General features: G+C 40.1%; 3 protein-coding genes across 8 annotated transcripts; 1 reads left to right on the forward strand and 2 right to left on the reverse strand.

The window, feature by feature from the left end:
• Positions 1,309–4,359, reverse strand: LOC109711797 (protein Iojap, chloroplastic). Of its 4 annotated transcripts, none has more exons than XM_020235022.1 (5): positions 4,042–4,359; positions 3,548–3,680; positions 2,535–2,673; positions 2,349–2,437; positions 1,309–1,945 (listed from the first exon to the last, which is right to left on the reverse strand). In XM_020235022.1, the coding sequence occupies exons 1-5, from the start codon at positions 4,231–4,233 to the stop codon at positions 1,824–1,826; spliced, it is 675 nt and encodes a 224-aa protein (XP_020090611.1). In that variant the 5' UTR covers positions 4,234–4,359; the 3' UTR covers positions 1,309–1,823. The 4 variants fall into 4 exon arrangements, with proteins under 4 accessions (XP_020090611.1, XP_020090612.1, XP_020090614.1 ...); XM_020235023.1 differs by having other exon boundaries at positions 3,548–3,677; positions 4,042–4,358; XM_020235025.1 differs by having other exon boundaries at positions 3,548–3,677; positions 4,038–4,175.
• On the forward strand, positions 4,374–7,888 carry LOC109711798 (40S ribosomal protein S15-like). Of its 3 annotated transcripts, none has more exons than XM_020235028.1 (4): positions 4,374–4,947; positions 5,018–5,146; positions 6,184–6,318; positions 7,046–7,888. In XM_020235028.1, the coding sequence occupies exons 1-4, from the start codon at positions 4,750–4,752 to the stop codon at positions 7,124–7,126; spliced, it is 543 nt and encodes a 180-aa protein (XP_020090617.1). In that variant the 5' UTR covers positions 4,374–4,749; the 3' UTR covers positions 7,127–7,888. The 3 variants fall into 3 exon arrangements, with proteins under 3 accessions (XP_020090617.1, XP_020090615.1, XP_020090616.1); XM_020235026.1 differs by having other exon boundaries at positions 4,385–4,947; positions 7,018–7,888; XM_020235027.1 differs by having other exon boundaries at positions 4,393–4,947; positions 5,018–5,143; positions 7,018–7,888.
• LOC109711782 (uncharacterized protein At1g76660) lies at positions 9,112–14,084 on the reverse strand. Its single transcript, XM_020235004.1, has 3 exons — positions 13,679–14,084; positions 10,056–11,244; positions 9,112–9,790 (listed from the first exon to the last, which is right to left on the reverse strand). The coding sequence occupies exons 1-3, from the start codon at positions 13,769–13,771 to the stop codon at positions 9,573–9,575; spliced, it is 1,500 nt and encodes a 499-aa protein (XP_020090593.1). The 5' UTR covers positions 13,772–14,084; the 3' UTR covers positions 9,112–9,572.

The following is a 15,505-nucleotide window of genomic DNA, read 5'->3' on the forward strand; positions in this document are numbered from 1 at the left end:
GAGTTCGGCTACTATACTATTAATAGCACGAAGCACTTGGTGCTATCAAGTTTTCCGCCGTTAGATCTATTCTTTTGATCATTTTCATCCGTTAGATCATACTATTCAACTAACTATCCACTCAACCCTAGAGGGCCCACATCATCCTAACCACATATTTTTTAATCCAATGGCCAAAAACTTGGTAGCACCAATGACTTAGTGCTATTAATAATATATTAGCCTAGTTCTATATATATATAACTAGGCTGGAATACTATTAATAGTACCAAGCTATTGGTGTTATTAGCTTTTTAGCCCTTGAATTAAGAAATGCGCGATTAAGATGATGTCGGCCTCCTAGAGTTGAGTGAGTGGTTGGTGGAATCGTATAATCTAACGGATAAAAATAATCAAAGGGTTAAATCTAATGGTGGAAAACTCGATAGTACTAAACTCTTTGCGCTACCGATAGTATCCCAACCGTACTATATATATATATATATAGAGTTTAGCTAGAATATTATCGATAACAGACAGGCTTCATTGCCACCCATTTATTTTCGATGGAGTCTTCAAATCAATGAGCCATTGAATATGATCTATACCACTTGAAGTGTTTAGAAATCAAATTTCATACATTTTCGACATTGTTCTCTTATCCATCGAGTGGACAAAAAAATGAACGGCTGAAAATAAATATTCTTAAAAAAATGATGATAGGAGTTTTGAAATCAAGATCAAGAGTATAGATCTTGTTTTAAATAGTTTAAAAAATTTTCTAACAAAAATTTAATTGATTTGAATATTTTTACACCATTAAACAAGAAAACGTCTCATATCGACCATTAAAATTACAAATTTTGAAACACTTTGATCATTAAGCAAATGATATCGAAAAGATTTGAAATTTGATTTCTAAATACTTCAAATGATATAAATCATATTCAACGGTGCCGATCATCGATTTGAAAGCTCTATCATCAAAGCTCTATCATCGAAAATAAATAGGTGACAACGAAACTCGTTTGCTATCGATAGTATTCTAGCTCAACTCTCTCTCTCTCTCTCTCTCTCTCTCTCTCTCTCTCTCTATATATATATATATATATATATATATAAGCGTTTGTCGGCAAGTAACAGATCATTTTCTCTTCTTGACCAGTTCATCTGGAAAATGCATCAAGTAGAAAAATGCCCAAAAACTGTGAACCAAGATTATGGATTCTTGGCTTTATTAGAACAATATGCGTTAACATAAAACTATTTGGTCATGACCCAGCGCCGAAGCGGCTAGAATCTTGGTCCACAATAACAAGTTTCCTTCCGTTGCCATCAATCAGATTGGTACATTTTTTAGATCCGAAAAAGCAAGCCCGTACATTTACACAGGTGTGTTGCGGAAGCAAATAAGAGGTACTGTTGCTTTCAAATGGTCTTGAAGTATATGGCCACTTTGGATCCCAGAACCTCTTATCTGAAGATAAAAGAGTGTTTTTTGATACACATGGCAAGTAGAGATCATAGAATTACAAGCTATGAATCCTTACTTTGACAGGCATCTTACGCAGAAGGCTCTGCAACAAATGTAAAATCAATATATTCTTCAGCAGATTCTTCTCAAGAGTTGCAAAAACCTTGCCCTCACAAAATGGTCTTACAGTATCTCCGTCAATGGATAGCATAAAATTAAAAGCAAACCTCAGAACATCTACATCAGGATGCATCTGCGCACCAGAAAACTGAAAAGGCCGAGCATGGTTCTTAGAAGCACGTGAATGTTCAGCGCTGAGATCTGCTACTTTCAAGATATATCCTGCCAGTGGAAGCCATGCAAATTTGCCTTATTTGCGAAATGGGGATTGAGTATCAAATGGAAGTTCAATTGGTGTTGCATTGCCATAGAATTCTTCAAGGTTGTAGAAAGCCCGCTGCTGTGGAAGGAAAATGTGCACAACTACGTCACCTGTAAGAAAAAACTGTAAGTTAAAACTGGGACCGAAAGAACATTCTTAAAGCTAAAAGGAGGAAAATATTGAGCTGAAAAAAAATAGTAGAAAGAAATAACAAGAGATGGTTGTGAATGCATCAGTCGCAATTTTCTCTACTCACAATTTTCTCTACTCAATAAATATGTGTGTGTGTGCAAGGGAGAGAGAGAGAGAGAGAAAGAGAGAGAGAGAGAGAGAGAGAGTCACTATAGATTTTCAAAGGAAAAACCAATTCGACTGAGCCTGCATTGTATCTATTATACTAGATTTGTAGACTAAATAAGTAATAACCTTTTTCATACAGGTTTTAAAAATAATCAATACACGATTATTACAATCTCATAGTGCTGAATGATAAAGAATATGCAAAGGACTTGCCAAAGTCTAGTAGCGTCCACGAGTTGGGCTTTGTATCACCAGCTGCATTTTTATTGAACTGCTTCTCAGCTATGTCTCTTATTCTGGACCTGTCATATTTACACAAGAATAAAATGATTAGCTTAAACAAATGATTTGATACTTTGTGTGCCAAGTCATATAACCTCAGTGGGACAAAGAACGAACCCGATTGCATCAACCTGAGGGCGAGAAAAGGCAGTGACAATGATGAAAAACCGAGTCCAATATACCAGAGGCTTCACAAATAGAACGCGGATATCAGCAGCTTTTACCTCATTTGCAACTTTTGCTAGTGCAACAGCAACTACAGAAAAGACAAGAAAAGTGTGAATTATCTCACAGCTACTTGTTCACATAGGAGAGTAACGAGAGTTGGTCTTGAATATTTGAATTTATTTTGAGTTAGAACATACTCTTAACTTTAAAAAGAAAAAAGAAAAACAAACAAAAAGTTAGAACATATTCCAAGTATCACAACAAGTATTTTGCTCTGTAAGCATCAAACAACTACAGGAATATCTGAAGAGGCAAGAAAGGGATTGATCGCCGGCAGCACATAAGGAAATTCACTTATTATTCCCAGCTGTTTGATAATGTAAATTAGTGTTTCGTACAAGATTAGTAAATATAAGATGCCAGCACCCACTGTGGGCAACAAGCACATGTTACACATGGAAGATTGATAAACGAAGAGATGAAGGGCCCCAACGTACTCTAAATCTCTAACTCTTCGATCACAAACAATAGTTCGATTGTCTGTTTTGAAGTACACACCAGTCTTTGCGTAGGGATATTTTACATGCGCATCCTTGCCTTTCCGATAGTTTCAAGCATATCTCTTCCCTTCAATCTGTTTGAGTAAGTCACTTGATTATAAGCTTTTCTATCAGACAAGTTCTTCCATCACAATTTAGGAGTATCCGTAACTGCTTCAGTTAATTTTGCTGGGAATATCCTTAACTGCTCAAGCTCAACTGCGATGGCAGGTTGAGGCTAACAATGTAACGACACCTTAAACTTTCTTAGGTGTTTCATGAAATTTCAACAGCTGTGAGTGATACACTACTCTCTCATGCATAAAATTGTGGACGCAAAGTCTTTGCCAACTCATATTCCCTGCTGGTTACTGCAAAATCAATAAATGGGAGGGAAATAGGAGTGGAGAACAGTGGGCTTACAGGATAAGCTTTCTGCATCGTCATCAGCCTCTGCGGTTGGGCGTTTTCTGTCGCTGTCACTGTAGACCACCTTCCCATATTTTTGGAACAATTCGTCAAACATCTCATCCGTATCTCCACCATTCACATTCTGCTGCGAACGAAAATTACCAAATTGACACCATCTCATCTCAGTGCAAGAACAGGTAAAGCATTTCAGGGATGGTACCACGCAGTCAATTTGACATAAAAACATTTATATGAGGAAAGAAAGGGTAATGCGGATTAGGAATAATAAAAGAGAGCACCAAGAATGGACAGAATGTATGTATGTATGTATGTATGTATGTATGTGTGTATGAAGCAATGGAACAATCGGCGGTCGTGGTAGAACTGGAGAAGGAGCGGTGTAAGTAGTGAGACTCAGATGGCCCTAGACTCCTAGCCGGGTTGCAAAAGGAGTGGGCAGCGGAGCGATACAGAGAGTGGTGGTGATGATAAGAGGAATTACCCACATGGTCAGGGCGTCTCTGGCAAAGGAAGAGCGGAAATCGAGGAGAGCTGGGGTTGAAAGCGCCGCGGCCGCAGCGCAATCCCGTCTTCAAGTGGCAGCTGTGAAGGAGGGATGCCTTCCGGGATCGGCCCTGGCCGTAGAGTCGGGCGGCGGATGAAGGCTCGACCGCTGCCGCCGCAACTGAGGCGCGCATCGTCGGGTGGGCGGTGAACCTACTAGCTTGCTGCTGCCTGAGAAAAGGAGAGAACACAGAGAGAGAGAGAGAGAGAGAGAGAGAGAGAGAGGAAAGCAGAGCGGAGGCGGAGGAGAAGATAAGATTTTTCTTTTTCTTTTTCTTTTTTTTTTTTTTTTTTTTTTTTTGCTTTTCCCGTTTCGACGGTTTCGTTTCGGTGGAACGTTTGATAGCCGAGATTTTACTATTTCAGTCTTACAGACTACGCGCTCGCCCGGCCTAAACTATTCCGGGCTTCATCACAGGCAAAACTTGGCCCAATATGTACTCAGGGCAGAACGACATGGATTTGGGCTTCAACGTTCGGTCGACCTCGATCTGCTCCCACAAGTCTTTGGGGCCCACGCAATATGATTTCGGGACTCTGCTAAAGCCTAATGTAGAGCACGGATTATAGTCCGATGCCCGGTCCGAATACGGCCCCCGTTAACCCTCCGGGTGCGGTATTTGTTCGCACGAACATTAAGAAATCAATTAATGGCCCGCGCTTCCCCTCTGAAAAGCGAAAAAAGAAGAGAAAGAGAAGAGAAATCCGTACCTCAGCCTCACTCTCACTCTCTCTCTCTCTGCCCCCCGCCTCTCATCCGCCGTATTGCCGCAAACCCTAACCCTAGCAGCAGCAGCAGCAGCAGCAGCAGCAGCAGGCGGAGGGCAAATTCTGGTTCGGTTGCCATGGTCAGTACGTTTGTCTTCTATCTGCCACTCCCTCGTGTGCTTTGTTTACAAACTTGGGGGGGTTCGGCAGGCAGAGGCGTCGGACGCGGTGGGCGTGGGAGGATCGCAGCCGAAGAAGAGGACCTTCATGAAGTTCTCCTTCCGAGGGGTCGATCTCGACCAGCTCCTCGCCATGGCAACCGACGAGCTCCGAAAGGTGGTATGCTTCCCATGTGTTCCTATGCCTCACCTTTATGTTTTCACTCAACCATTTAAGCTCGTGTCCTTTTGAATCTGTGCGACGGTTTGGTCTTTTCGATCTCTCTTTTTCCTTATCTCATACTGTGCTGTAGTTTTGAAGTTACACTTTGGGGCTACGCTGTCTCACTTTACCTGTTTTCCAACTCTTACATTCATAAGGAGGGGAGTGGAGTTATTTTTTCTTTCTCGTCCTCGCGAGCCAATGCTGGTTATTCAAATGCTTTAAAACACAGGTTTTCACGGGATTGGATTGTAGTGTGATTACAGTCCTATTATTATTATTATTATTATTATTATTATTATTGTTATTATTATTTTCCATAATAAGCCTAGAGGAGGAGAGGCAGTTTGATTACATTTCTTGTGCCGTCTAGATGGGATGGCATGTCAATTAAATTAGATGAAGGTGATTATTGAGTATTAGAGTTCTCACACTTCAGTATTTTTTTGATAACTGTTTGGATGCAAGTTTTTTTTTTTTTTTTAAAAAAGAAAAGAATATTTCCCTAGTGGGCTGAGTTTATGTCTCTGGCAGCTAAAGAGATTCCGGAGATATTGTATTCTCAAAGAAGATAATGGATTTTGCAAGGTGAAAAGGACCGACTTCGTAATGTCCTAAGGCACATTTTTCCACATTTAATTGCAGCAGGCACTTTGGCTTGTCAATGCTGTCGAGGAGCCTAAGCCATTAACCTTCTTTCGGTCAGCTATGTGATTTCAGAATCTTAATTTCTTGTTTATTTGATCCATTTGGATAGAATGCTGAACTTCTCCAAAGAAGCATTGACATGTTATATCGCTCTACGGCTGTCGTAGTCATTTCTTGCTTAAATGATTATGATTCAATTTGTAGTAGTTTTTGTCTATGGTTTGCAGTAGATCGCTTATCATGTATCTATTGCAGTGGCTTATTATGCATCTACTATATGTTTTGACTTCTGAGACAGCCATCAATAGTTGCAGTGTTTTAACTTGTCTGTAACTGAATATGTGCAGAAACAGGATGCTCCTCCTGGAGAGAAGCCAGGGCCAGTAAGGACCCACCTCCGAAACATGATAATTGTGCCGGAGATGATTGCAAGCATTATTGATGTCTACAATGGAAAAACATTCAACCAGCTTGAAATTAAGGTAAGCTTTTGTCTGTTGGGCTTTTTCATGTAAGTTCCTTCTCTTTTTTTTTTCAGTTTGTAAAAATTGCTTAAGCTAGGGCCATTTTCTTCAAACACTTTTTCTTCCCATCGACTAGGCATCATTCCTTTTGCTGTAGCTTCTTTAATGTGCTGATGCACTTATTTTGTGTTTAACTCGACCTTTATTATGTTTTCACATTTTTCTGAATTATCATACTCAACATGGAATGTTCGCTTGGGCGGTGTTTGCTTTGGGGAAGTTTATCCTGGGGACAGTGAAAAACATCCCTAGGGAGAATTCTAGCTCTTCTTGTTATCCATGCTGTTATTTGGTTGGAGAATACAGAAAATATTTGGGATTAGGGCATAGCTATGGCAGCAGCACAATTCCACCATTCCCCTGGAGTTGCCATCTCCGGGGGTAAAACTGCTATGACGATATTTCCCTCTCCCAATTCTATGCGAGGATATTTGATCCTCCATTGTGTTTATGGTGTGATAACATGGGAATATCTGAATGTCATGTTTGTGTTAGGTTTGTCTCTTTTTTTCATTTTGATTAAATATTAGGTTTGTCAAGTTCTCTTCTACAGCAGGAACAGTCAACTTTATTATAATTGCCATTACTATGTCAAAATTTATGTGGGTTGCTGACTGTGTTATGTGCTCGATATATTTGTTGGTTTCTACGCCGCAGCCCGAAATGATTGGTCATTGTCTGGCAGAGTTCTCCATCACATATAAGCCTCTTAAGCATGGAAGGCCTGGTATTGGTGCCACCCACTCATCCAGGTTCATCCCCCTGAAGTAACAGAAATGCTCGTGGAAGGGATGGAGCAAACAGGTCCTGCATCTATGGCGATCACTTATAGTTGCAAGTCCTTTTATTAGCATAACCCTTGAGGTCTGTTAGCATGGAGGGAACTTGTCCAAGTTTTTATTTGCTATATATATCGCGCATTTTGGCCTAAGCAGCAGCTAGGTCGTTTTGTTAGCTAATGCCTCTTTTATTACTTTATATCAGCCATCTTTTTGTATCGAATTTTTGGCTCTCATTTTGACTTATAATTAGGTAGTGTTAGATTGTGTCTACTTACAACTAGCAAAGTTGATGGGATATAATCTAGAGCTCCTAAATTGATTATTTTCTGGATTAATTGTTGCAATATTGTGGTGTGAGTTACATGTTATCTGCCAAATGGCCGACCGTCGGGCAGGACCTTTTTGGGGCAAGGCGAGAAAAATTCCAGCTTCTATGGTGGTGATGCTACCTATGAATACTGCATTCTCCAGTTTTGGATGAGATTTATATAGCTCGAAGTGTGAGTTGAAGTTTCCTCTTATTCTGTTAATCAGTTTTGAAGTGTCCTCTTATTCTGTTAATCGTATGTTAGGTCAATTTCCAAAGTCTTGGGTTCACAATTGTATGGTTGCGGTCTTGCGGATCATACAGATTTTCTATTAATATGTTGTCAGTGGCCGCGTCATGTAATAACTGTTACTATTTGATCGTGGAAACTTTTTCGTGCGGTGACGGTGAGTAAAATTAGTCAAATATTTGTAGTGAATGTGTATTCCTGTTAGATGTCCCGTGATTTTCGTCTGGTGGTGGTGAGGTGTGCAATTAGTCAAAATTTGTTGTGAATCTATCTTCACGCCATTGTAAAAAGAGTGCACTTAACTTTTTAATGGAAATTACTTTCCTGAAAGCTATCGATGTTATCAAACTGTTTCTCATGTGAAATTTAAGAAAGCTAATTTATGGACAATTCGCCTGTTCAAATGCCACATTGGTTGGGCAGATAATTACAAACGTGAGGGAGCAAACGGAAGCAAAATTAAGTTGCAGGATGAGTAATCTTACGAAATTCAGAAATTAAGGCCTTGTTGGTCCACAAGGAGGAATTCTACACTATCACACTTGCACCACGTATCACTCATCAATAACAAGTCAGTCACATTTCTTCTTTTCAAACAAAAGTACAATAAAATATTTTTCTACAATCATGATGAAAACATATATTCCTAAAAGGAGATATTTGATTGGTTTGTTACGCCACGTCACCAATATACCCATTGCATTCTAGAATTTTTCGTCCACATGACCACATGTACTTAAAAAAACAGTTAAAATTTTTTTTTTTAAAAAAAAAAAAGTTTTATACAAGTGAATGCGGCCATTCGATACTACCCAACAATCGTCAGCCTCTTCTTTATCAAATCAATGCACAAGTCTTTAAAATACCCAGTTAATTTAGTCCCTGATATGTAACTTTATATGCAGCTCCGAAATGCAATAGCAAATTTAAGACCCCAAGCCTCCGTTTGGTTCGGGGTTAAGGAAAAAGTAGCTATACCAGGGATAGGGTTAAGTTCAGGGTTAAAGTGGTGTTAAAATTTTTTTGTGTTTGGTTGAAGTAGGTGGGATAAAAAGATAATGATTGATAAATAAGAAAAAATGTGAGGGCTCGGGATGCGTGCGGGATTAAAGTTGGGAAGGGGAGTGGGGTTAATGATTGATAAAGAAGAAAAATGTGAGAGCTCGGGATGCGTGCGGGGTTAAAGTTGGGAAGGGGGTAGGGTTAGTAAACCCCACCCTTTTTTCATGGTGTTTGGGTATAAATTGGGGGTTAAGGGGTTATTCCACCCCTTAACCCCCAACCAAACGGGGGCCAAAAGAGAAAGAAAAAGGAGAGGTAACAAAGTTCAAACGTTCAAACTTCGTAATCTTTGTGGTGTTTCCCACTTCCATCATACCAATACAGTTCTTCCGCCTGCACCCTTACTGGAATTTTGAAACCATCACAAGCGAACACGATTATTCACAAAATAAAATCAGAGTTCATCACTGGTGTCCAAGAAACATAGGCAGCATGCCTTAGCAGGCAACTAATAAGCTTCAATTTTGTTCTCCGCCAAACAACAGCCTCCCACTCATATCTTTCGTTCTTTGCTCATAAATGATATTCTTTGGTTTCCCAACCACAAAATCAACTAAGTATACAAGCCAATAGTTGTCCTTCAGCAATATTTAGTTATCATCACTGGCGAACATCCTTACGAGGATTACAGCACAGAAGAAATTTAGGTAGATTCAAGGAGATAATCACAGTACCTAATCTCTATCAGGAATTAGAAACCTCCGACAGTACAAACAACAGAAAGATTGATGATCTAAAGGACGGCCCGGAATTCTTACAACGGCTACAAAATCTAAACTCATACTGCAGATTAGTACATGAGGGTGTGCTCTTAAGGCAACGAGTTGCGCCAGGCCAGAATGCTATTAGCTTCTCTGATACTTCTTGCTCTTCTGTAGTCGATTTCCGCATCCGAGCATGCCTTGCTAGAGCGAACTATCTTTCTTTCATGGGGTTCTGAGCTTTTTGGAGGAGTTTCCTCATCCTCAATGGAAGCATGCCCATTTTCTAAAAGAGTAGGGATCTTGGATTGAGTGTTTGGTTTAGAAGCTGTGATAGGTGGGCAGAAGGTCAGAGTATAAGAGAAAAACAAAAGTAATAGCATCAACATGAAAGGATGAATCTGGTGATCAGCGTTAATATGCACACAACGGCGGTAACTCAAATAGCCAAACACGCAGAAGACCAAACCATTATTCAAACTTCATAAGATAATAAGGGTGAAAATTTTAATTAGAGGCAATCAAGCTTTCTTCAATCAATCCTGCACAAAATTCCAAAACATGAATGGTAACTAAAGGTTAGGATTCTGTACCTGCAAATGCATTGTTCGAGTCCAGAATTTTATACTCAGCTCCGTTGACAAGCTGATCAGTTACTTTTTGTGGACTTCCACAATCCTGCATACGTGAGAGTGCCATCTTCCGATCTTCATTAGTCAACTCATTTACTGGATTATGCTCTTTAGATATACTACTACTTGCAAAGGGAGACATGGTAAAAGACTCATCAGCAGCATCAGCTATCTCCACATAGTTTTGTGTAGCGATGATTTCATCGGCGCTAAACCCAAACGACGCTCTGTAGGCTTCAACCTCCTCAACATCTTGTTTGCTATTCTTGGTATGTCTGTTTCCACCGTTGGAATAAACATCCCCTTCCCTGGAAACACTTAGTCTCCCTCCATAGGGCAGTGACTGCTGTGCCTGGTCCAAGAAGAACTGTGCAGATGTAGCAGGGCAAAAGAAATTGGTCTTTTGCAACAACATGAATTTTCTGGAGGTAGCAGAATCAAGCCCAAACAGCTTAGAATTTGATGATACCCTTGGAGAGTCACAAGCAGAGATTGAGGTATTCCATTGTGTAGGGACCGACTCCTTTTCAGGAAAAGGCGAGGAAAGACCGGTCCTTGGAGTTGCGGAGGCGGGAGATATTAAGCTGCTAGAAGGACTTCCCGGGTAGTAAAGCGGATAAGTTGCCTGAAGGTCAGAACCAACAGGATAATGTGATGACAAGAAAGGTGCGGCTGCATTCTCTTTACCAGCGCCTTTAATACCTGCAGAAGAGGAAAGAAATCGTGCGAAAGGCACATCTGGCGATGAAGGAGTGGTGAGGTGAGCGAGTTCGGGTGGAGGGGTGAGTGGAGCAGTAGATGGTTCTGTTGTAAAAGTCGAGAACACAGGAGGGGAAACTAGTTGGGTTTCATGAGCATATGGACCAGTGGCAAACATGGTCGATGATGGCCCACCAGGGGAATTGGCAGATATAGAGAGGAAGCAACTAGGTGATTGGGCTGTTGAAGGAAGTGCAGAGTTTATAAAGGATGCTGGCGAAGAAGGTGGAGCAAGAAGCGATAAGTTCAGAGGTGCACTCTGATTTGAAAGGCCATTCACATTACTGGTTGAGGCATTTCCATCTGGAATCCGTGATGCCGGAACAATACGCTTTCCTTCTTTGTGTAATCCGAAACAGGACAATCCAAAGCAGCCCCCCCATTTGTTCCGCTGGTCAAGTATAGTAGCAGCATATAAGTACATAAAGTATGTAATTATCACAGTAATACTATTTCCTACTACAGGAAGCAAAGAATTAGCTTGGTAAAATAGTACAAGAACTTAAAATCGGAGCTCTATATATTATGACATTTTGAAGGAGAAGAGTAACAAACCTTTGGGAATAATCAACAATATGAGAGGCAGCTAAGAAGGGAGTTTTGTTGTAATAGCAGAAATGCTAACAGAATCCAATGCCCTATCAACCCTTAATCCTTAAATGGATCAAAACTAACAAATGACAGGTTTCTAACTACGACATAGTGAAGAATGAAGTTTGAGTTAGAACAGAATAGGAGGCAACAGAAATTCATAGTAGTTCAGCCCCTAACCTTATGATTTCCAATTACAGCTTCCATCCCAATTACGGATTACTGGTCAAAATAATACTTCTATATAATATATGTTCTAAAGGGCCTATAGGAGGATAAAGCACATATAACAATTGTATATTTTTAATTACTCTCTAAATTCTAAAATCTTCTGTAGGTCATCATTATAATTTATAACCGGCTCTGTTGGCATATTCCATCTTCCAAGCATGACTTGTTTTTTAGTTCATTCTTATTGAGTGTTCATACATTATTATGTCGATACGATACCTAAACTGATTATAATGGTTCACCGTAACAAGCAGCAGAAGGTTATGCAATTGCATAATATGAGCTTTTTCTTTAACAAAACAAGCTTAGATGATTGAGGGTGTGGCTAAGAAGCTAATGGTAAAGCTCTTTGTGCAGTGAAAAAAGGTCAACAGTGGTTGTGCATATAAAGGAGTCCTCTATCTCCAGTAGGCTGCAGTACGAAGTAGATGATGAATCGCCAAGAAGAATGGTGGAGAAGAGAAATACTTTTGAACCAATATGGAGGCGTCAGCAACAAATAAAATTCTAAAAGAATTAAGCAACCAAGTTAGCAGCATAAATTGCAAGGAAACTACTAGCTTCTTCAATTTCAGGGATCAGGAAGATTGTTTATCTTGGCAATTCTTGTGATGAGCAGGAGTTACAATTAACATATGAAATGGCAATTTGAAAATTAACTGGAAATTTTTCGCTTTAGCTGCACATAATCGAGGTTTCTTTCTGTGCGCAGAAGAAAATGATCAATACATTTAGATTTGAAGGGTAATAAAAAATAACGAAGAAAAGTTCAGAGGAAAAAACAAAGGCAGAAAGAGCAAAAGAGATAAAGAATATGGTCAATACATCTAAAGATGGGAATTCTGCCAGAGTTACTGTTGGAATATCGGGAGAAATTATAATGCAATCATGCAGATGCATAAGGACTTAACAGGCACAACAAAAAAAGGGGCACTATGAGGAAATTAAGATGAAGAACTTATATGCACATAAAATTAAGGTTAGATAAGAAGGCAAAATACATGCAAGAAATCATGTGACCCATTTTGGTCCGAGCAACCAGCAAGTTTGATCTAAAATTCGTTGCAATTCGGAAATAACCGACAAATTATTGTAGCATCGATATGTAAAATTAAGAAAGGTTACAATTTGCTGTTAGGAATTTCCAATTAAATCAAAACATGGGTGTCTAATTAAGTAAGACACAGCCCAGTAGAGGATAACAATTGGAACAAATAATTTTTAGGATTTAATCAACACCAAACCAAGTCAAAAGTAGGGGCTACCAGAACACAAACATGGGCATGTAAGCTACAAGGCGAACATGAATTTCTGCATCAGACAGCAAGATGGGGAGCAGAAATAGAGCATTGTACCTCAACCAGCTGAACTTTTACGAGATAAATCCAAATTACAATTTAAGGATGCAAAATGCCAGCTGAAACTATAGAACTATGTAGGTTTTGTTGGCAAAGATTTGCAGGTGTTGGAAGAATTATAGAGGCGAGGGAGGGGAAGGGAAAGTTAGGGATCGGTGGTAAAACAAGGAATGCTGCTCTAGAGGAACCAAGATTAACTGGATCTCTGTAAAATTTTCCACCACAATTGGGAAGGAGGAAGATCCGTCCGGCAGATCAAGCTGACATACTGAAAAGTCCCAAATTAAACATAACAAAAATAAAAGGAAGGGGAAAAAAAAAGCATCATCTACCAAGAGCAGGTAGTGTACTCTTTATCTACGTCAGATCCCATTTGTAGGCAATCTAAAAGAGTTATTCGGTTCGATAGCTAGAGATCGAGCACGAACAGCAAAAGCTACACCCCTGAGGCCTAGATCTCACTAGGATTTGGAACTTATTTTTAATTTAATCCCCCTCCAGCCGAAAGTGGAGGGAATATAAGTAGGGCACTGACGATAAACCGGCATTACCAACAATTAGGAGATCCTGAGCTTGGAAGAGCTGAAACTGAAAAGGGTGGGGTAGGGGAGAGAGGGAGAGAGAGCAGGGCGTTGAAAAAGATACCCTTTCCCGCAGCTGAGGTCGGAATCTGGTATCCGCAGAGCCAATGGCGGTCGCGCCCCCCCTGCTGCTGCCACCTCCGCCATTCCCAGCCATTCTCCTTCACATTCTCCACCCAGATCGCCTTCGCCCTCGCCCGGATCTCCGCCGGATAACAACTGACGGAGCTGCTTCGCCTCACAAAGCGCAGAAGCGACTGTGCTTCTCTTCGAGAGGTGGGGGGAACACGGGAGGGTTGAGAGAGAAAGAGCTTGGGAAGGAAGAAGGTACTAGCACAAGAGGTCTCGACTGTGCTGTGCGTTCCCACGACCGCACCAGGCTTCAGATGCGCCCTCCCTCTCTCTCTTCCTTTCTCTCTTTCCTCCTTTCTTTTTGTCCCGCAGCCCTTTTTTTTATTTTACTTTTCCCCTTCCCTTCTCTTTTTGGTTTTTTAAGCCTATAAAATGGTTTCGCTCTTTTACCCTTGACGTGCCGTGAGCGTGAACAAGCAAGCTCGCTCGCTCTCTCTCTCTCTCTCTCTCTCTCTCTCTCTCTCTCCACTTGCTTGCTGGTGTCAGAAAGATGGGGCAAGTCCCAGGTGGACACACGCATACCTTACTTCTGCTTTATGTTTTTTTTTTTTTTTCCTCTTTTTCTCTTGTTTTGGTAAAATTACTCTCTAGACCCTGCAGAGTGCAACTCGGACGGGTGACAATTAAGGTCAACCTTAGTCTAACTGCATACAAACGATCCTCGATCTTTAACCTTTATTCAACCTCAGTGTGGGGGCCTTTGGGCCTTTTCTTAAGGCCTAAACTTAACTTTTCGTTTGTTTTTTTTTTTTACTCCTTAACAACCGTAAGCTGACCTTACCTCAGCGGCTCAGCCGGAGGACAAATCATATATGTGGATTGGGCCGAATCAGATCAGATCGGATTAGCCACTTTATGGATAATCTAAATTATTAGGAAGCTTTTTAGATGCTCAGATTTACTTATTCTTTTTAATATAAAGAAGTGAATAGTCAGTTCTTTCATGGCTAAACGAAAACACCCCCACTTTATCGTAGTACACACTATAAGTTACTTAATCTCTGCTTTCAACAGAAGGATATTAGGTCCTCCGTATCCAATGAGCATGGGAGTGAAAAAAAAGTGAAGGTAAAAATGTATGTAGGCCCCCCCAAACAATCATTTGTTTTTAAATAAACCTTACAGCTTTTTTTATTTTTAAAATTCTCACTCGCTTGTGTATCATAAAATATTAAATGTGATTAGCAAATGATTTTCCTTCACAGAAAAAAAAAAAATATTAGCAAATAACTTAAAATTGGTAGAGAGATTGACGGCAAGATGCTTTACATTTGAATCTTAAGAAGTTCGTCCAATTTTTTTTTTTTTTTTTTTTTCGATCCCTCTGAGTCTCTTTAGTTTAGCCTCACCCCTGTAGCTTATTTCATCTTTTCAATGAATGAAGCGGGTAGCGTGCTACCTATTTTTCACAAAAAAAAAAAAAAAAAGTTTGCCCAAAATTCTAAAAAGTAAATAATTGTAGAAGTTAGATAGTGAGTATTATAAAAAATATTCACAATTTGGTGATAGCCGGGCGGTGCCTAAACAGAAGGTAGGATGTTATGAAGTTAGTCCTATGCAATGTTTGTTTCAAGTTTACAGAAATTAAACGTTTAATATTTTGATCGTACTAGAGAAAGCAAATCCTGAAACGGAATACATTAGAAGTTGGTGTTATATATGCGTGCGCGCGCAGGCAGGGAAGATCCCTTGGGCTTGGGTGGTTGGACCAGAGGTGTTCGATCTCAGGCATTGTATTAATTTCATAGGCACGGGGAGA

Source organism: Ananas comosus, linkage group 6 (genome assembly GCF_001540865.1).
Source record: "Ananas comosus cultivar F153 linkage group 6, ASM154086v1, whole genome shotgun sequence".
In the NCBI taxonomy this organism is placed as follows: domain Eukaryota; kingdom Viridiplantae; phylum Streptophyta; class Magnoliopsida; order Poales; family Bromeliaceae; genus Ananas; species Ananas comosus.

What these genes read in the sequence shown, in the direction of transcription:
- LOC109711797 (XM_020235022.1), bottom strand. Translation starts at nt 4,233, where the DNA reads ATGCGCGCCTCAGTTGCGGCGGCAGCGGTCGAGCCTTCATCCGCCGCC. An exon ending in GCCAGAGACGCCCTGACCAT is followed by an intron (nt 3,681 to 4,041) that starts GTGGGTAATTCC and finishes TTTCGTTCGCAG; the next exon opens with CAGAATGTGAATGGTGGAGA. An exon ending in CGATGCAGAAAGCTTATCCT is followed by an intron (nt 2,674 to 3,547) that starts GTAAGCCCACTG and finishes TCTTTTCTGTAG; the next exon opens with TTGCTGTTGCACTAGCAAAA.
- LOC109711798 (XM_020235026.1), top strand. Translation starts at nt 4,750, where the DNA reads ATGGCCCGCGCTTCCCCTCTGAAAAGCGAAAAAAGAAGAGAAAGAGAA. An exon ending in ATTCTGGTTCGGTTGCCATG is followed by an intron (nt 4,948 to 5,017) that starts GTCAGTACGTTT and finishes GGGGTTCGGCAG; the next exon opens with GCAGAGGCGTCGGACGCGGT. An exon ending in CCGACGAGCTCCGAAAGGTG is followed by an intron (nt 5,147 to 6,183) that starts GTATGCTTCCCA and finishes GAATATGTGCAG; the next exon opens with AAACAGGATGCTCCTCCTGG.
- LOC109711782 (XM_020235004.1), bottom strand. Translation starts at nt 13,771, where the DNA reads ATGGCTGGGAATGGCGGAGGTGGCAGCAGCAGGGGGGGCGCGACCGCC. An exon ending in GACCTCAGCTGCGGGAAAGG is followed by an intron (nt 11,245 to 13,678) that starts GTATCTTTTTCA and finishes ATACTTGACCAG; the next exon opens with CGGAACAAATGGGGGGGCTG. An exon ending in CTCGAACAATGCATTTGCAG is followed by an intron (nt 9,791 to 10,055) that starts GTACAGAATCCT and finishes CACCTATCACAG; the next exon opens with CTTCTAAACCAAACACTCAA.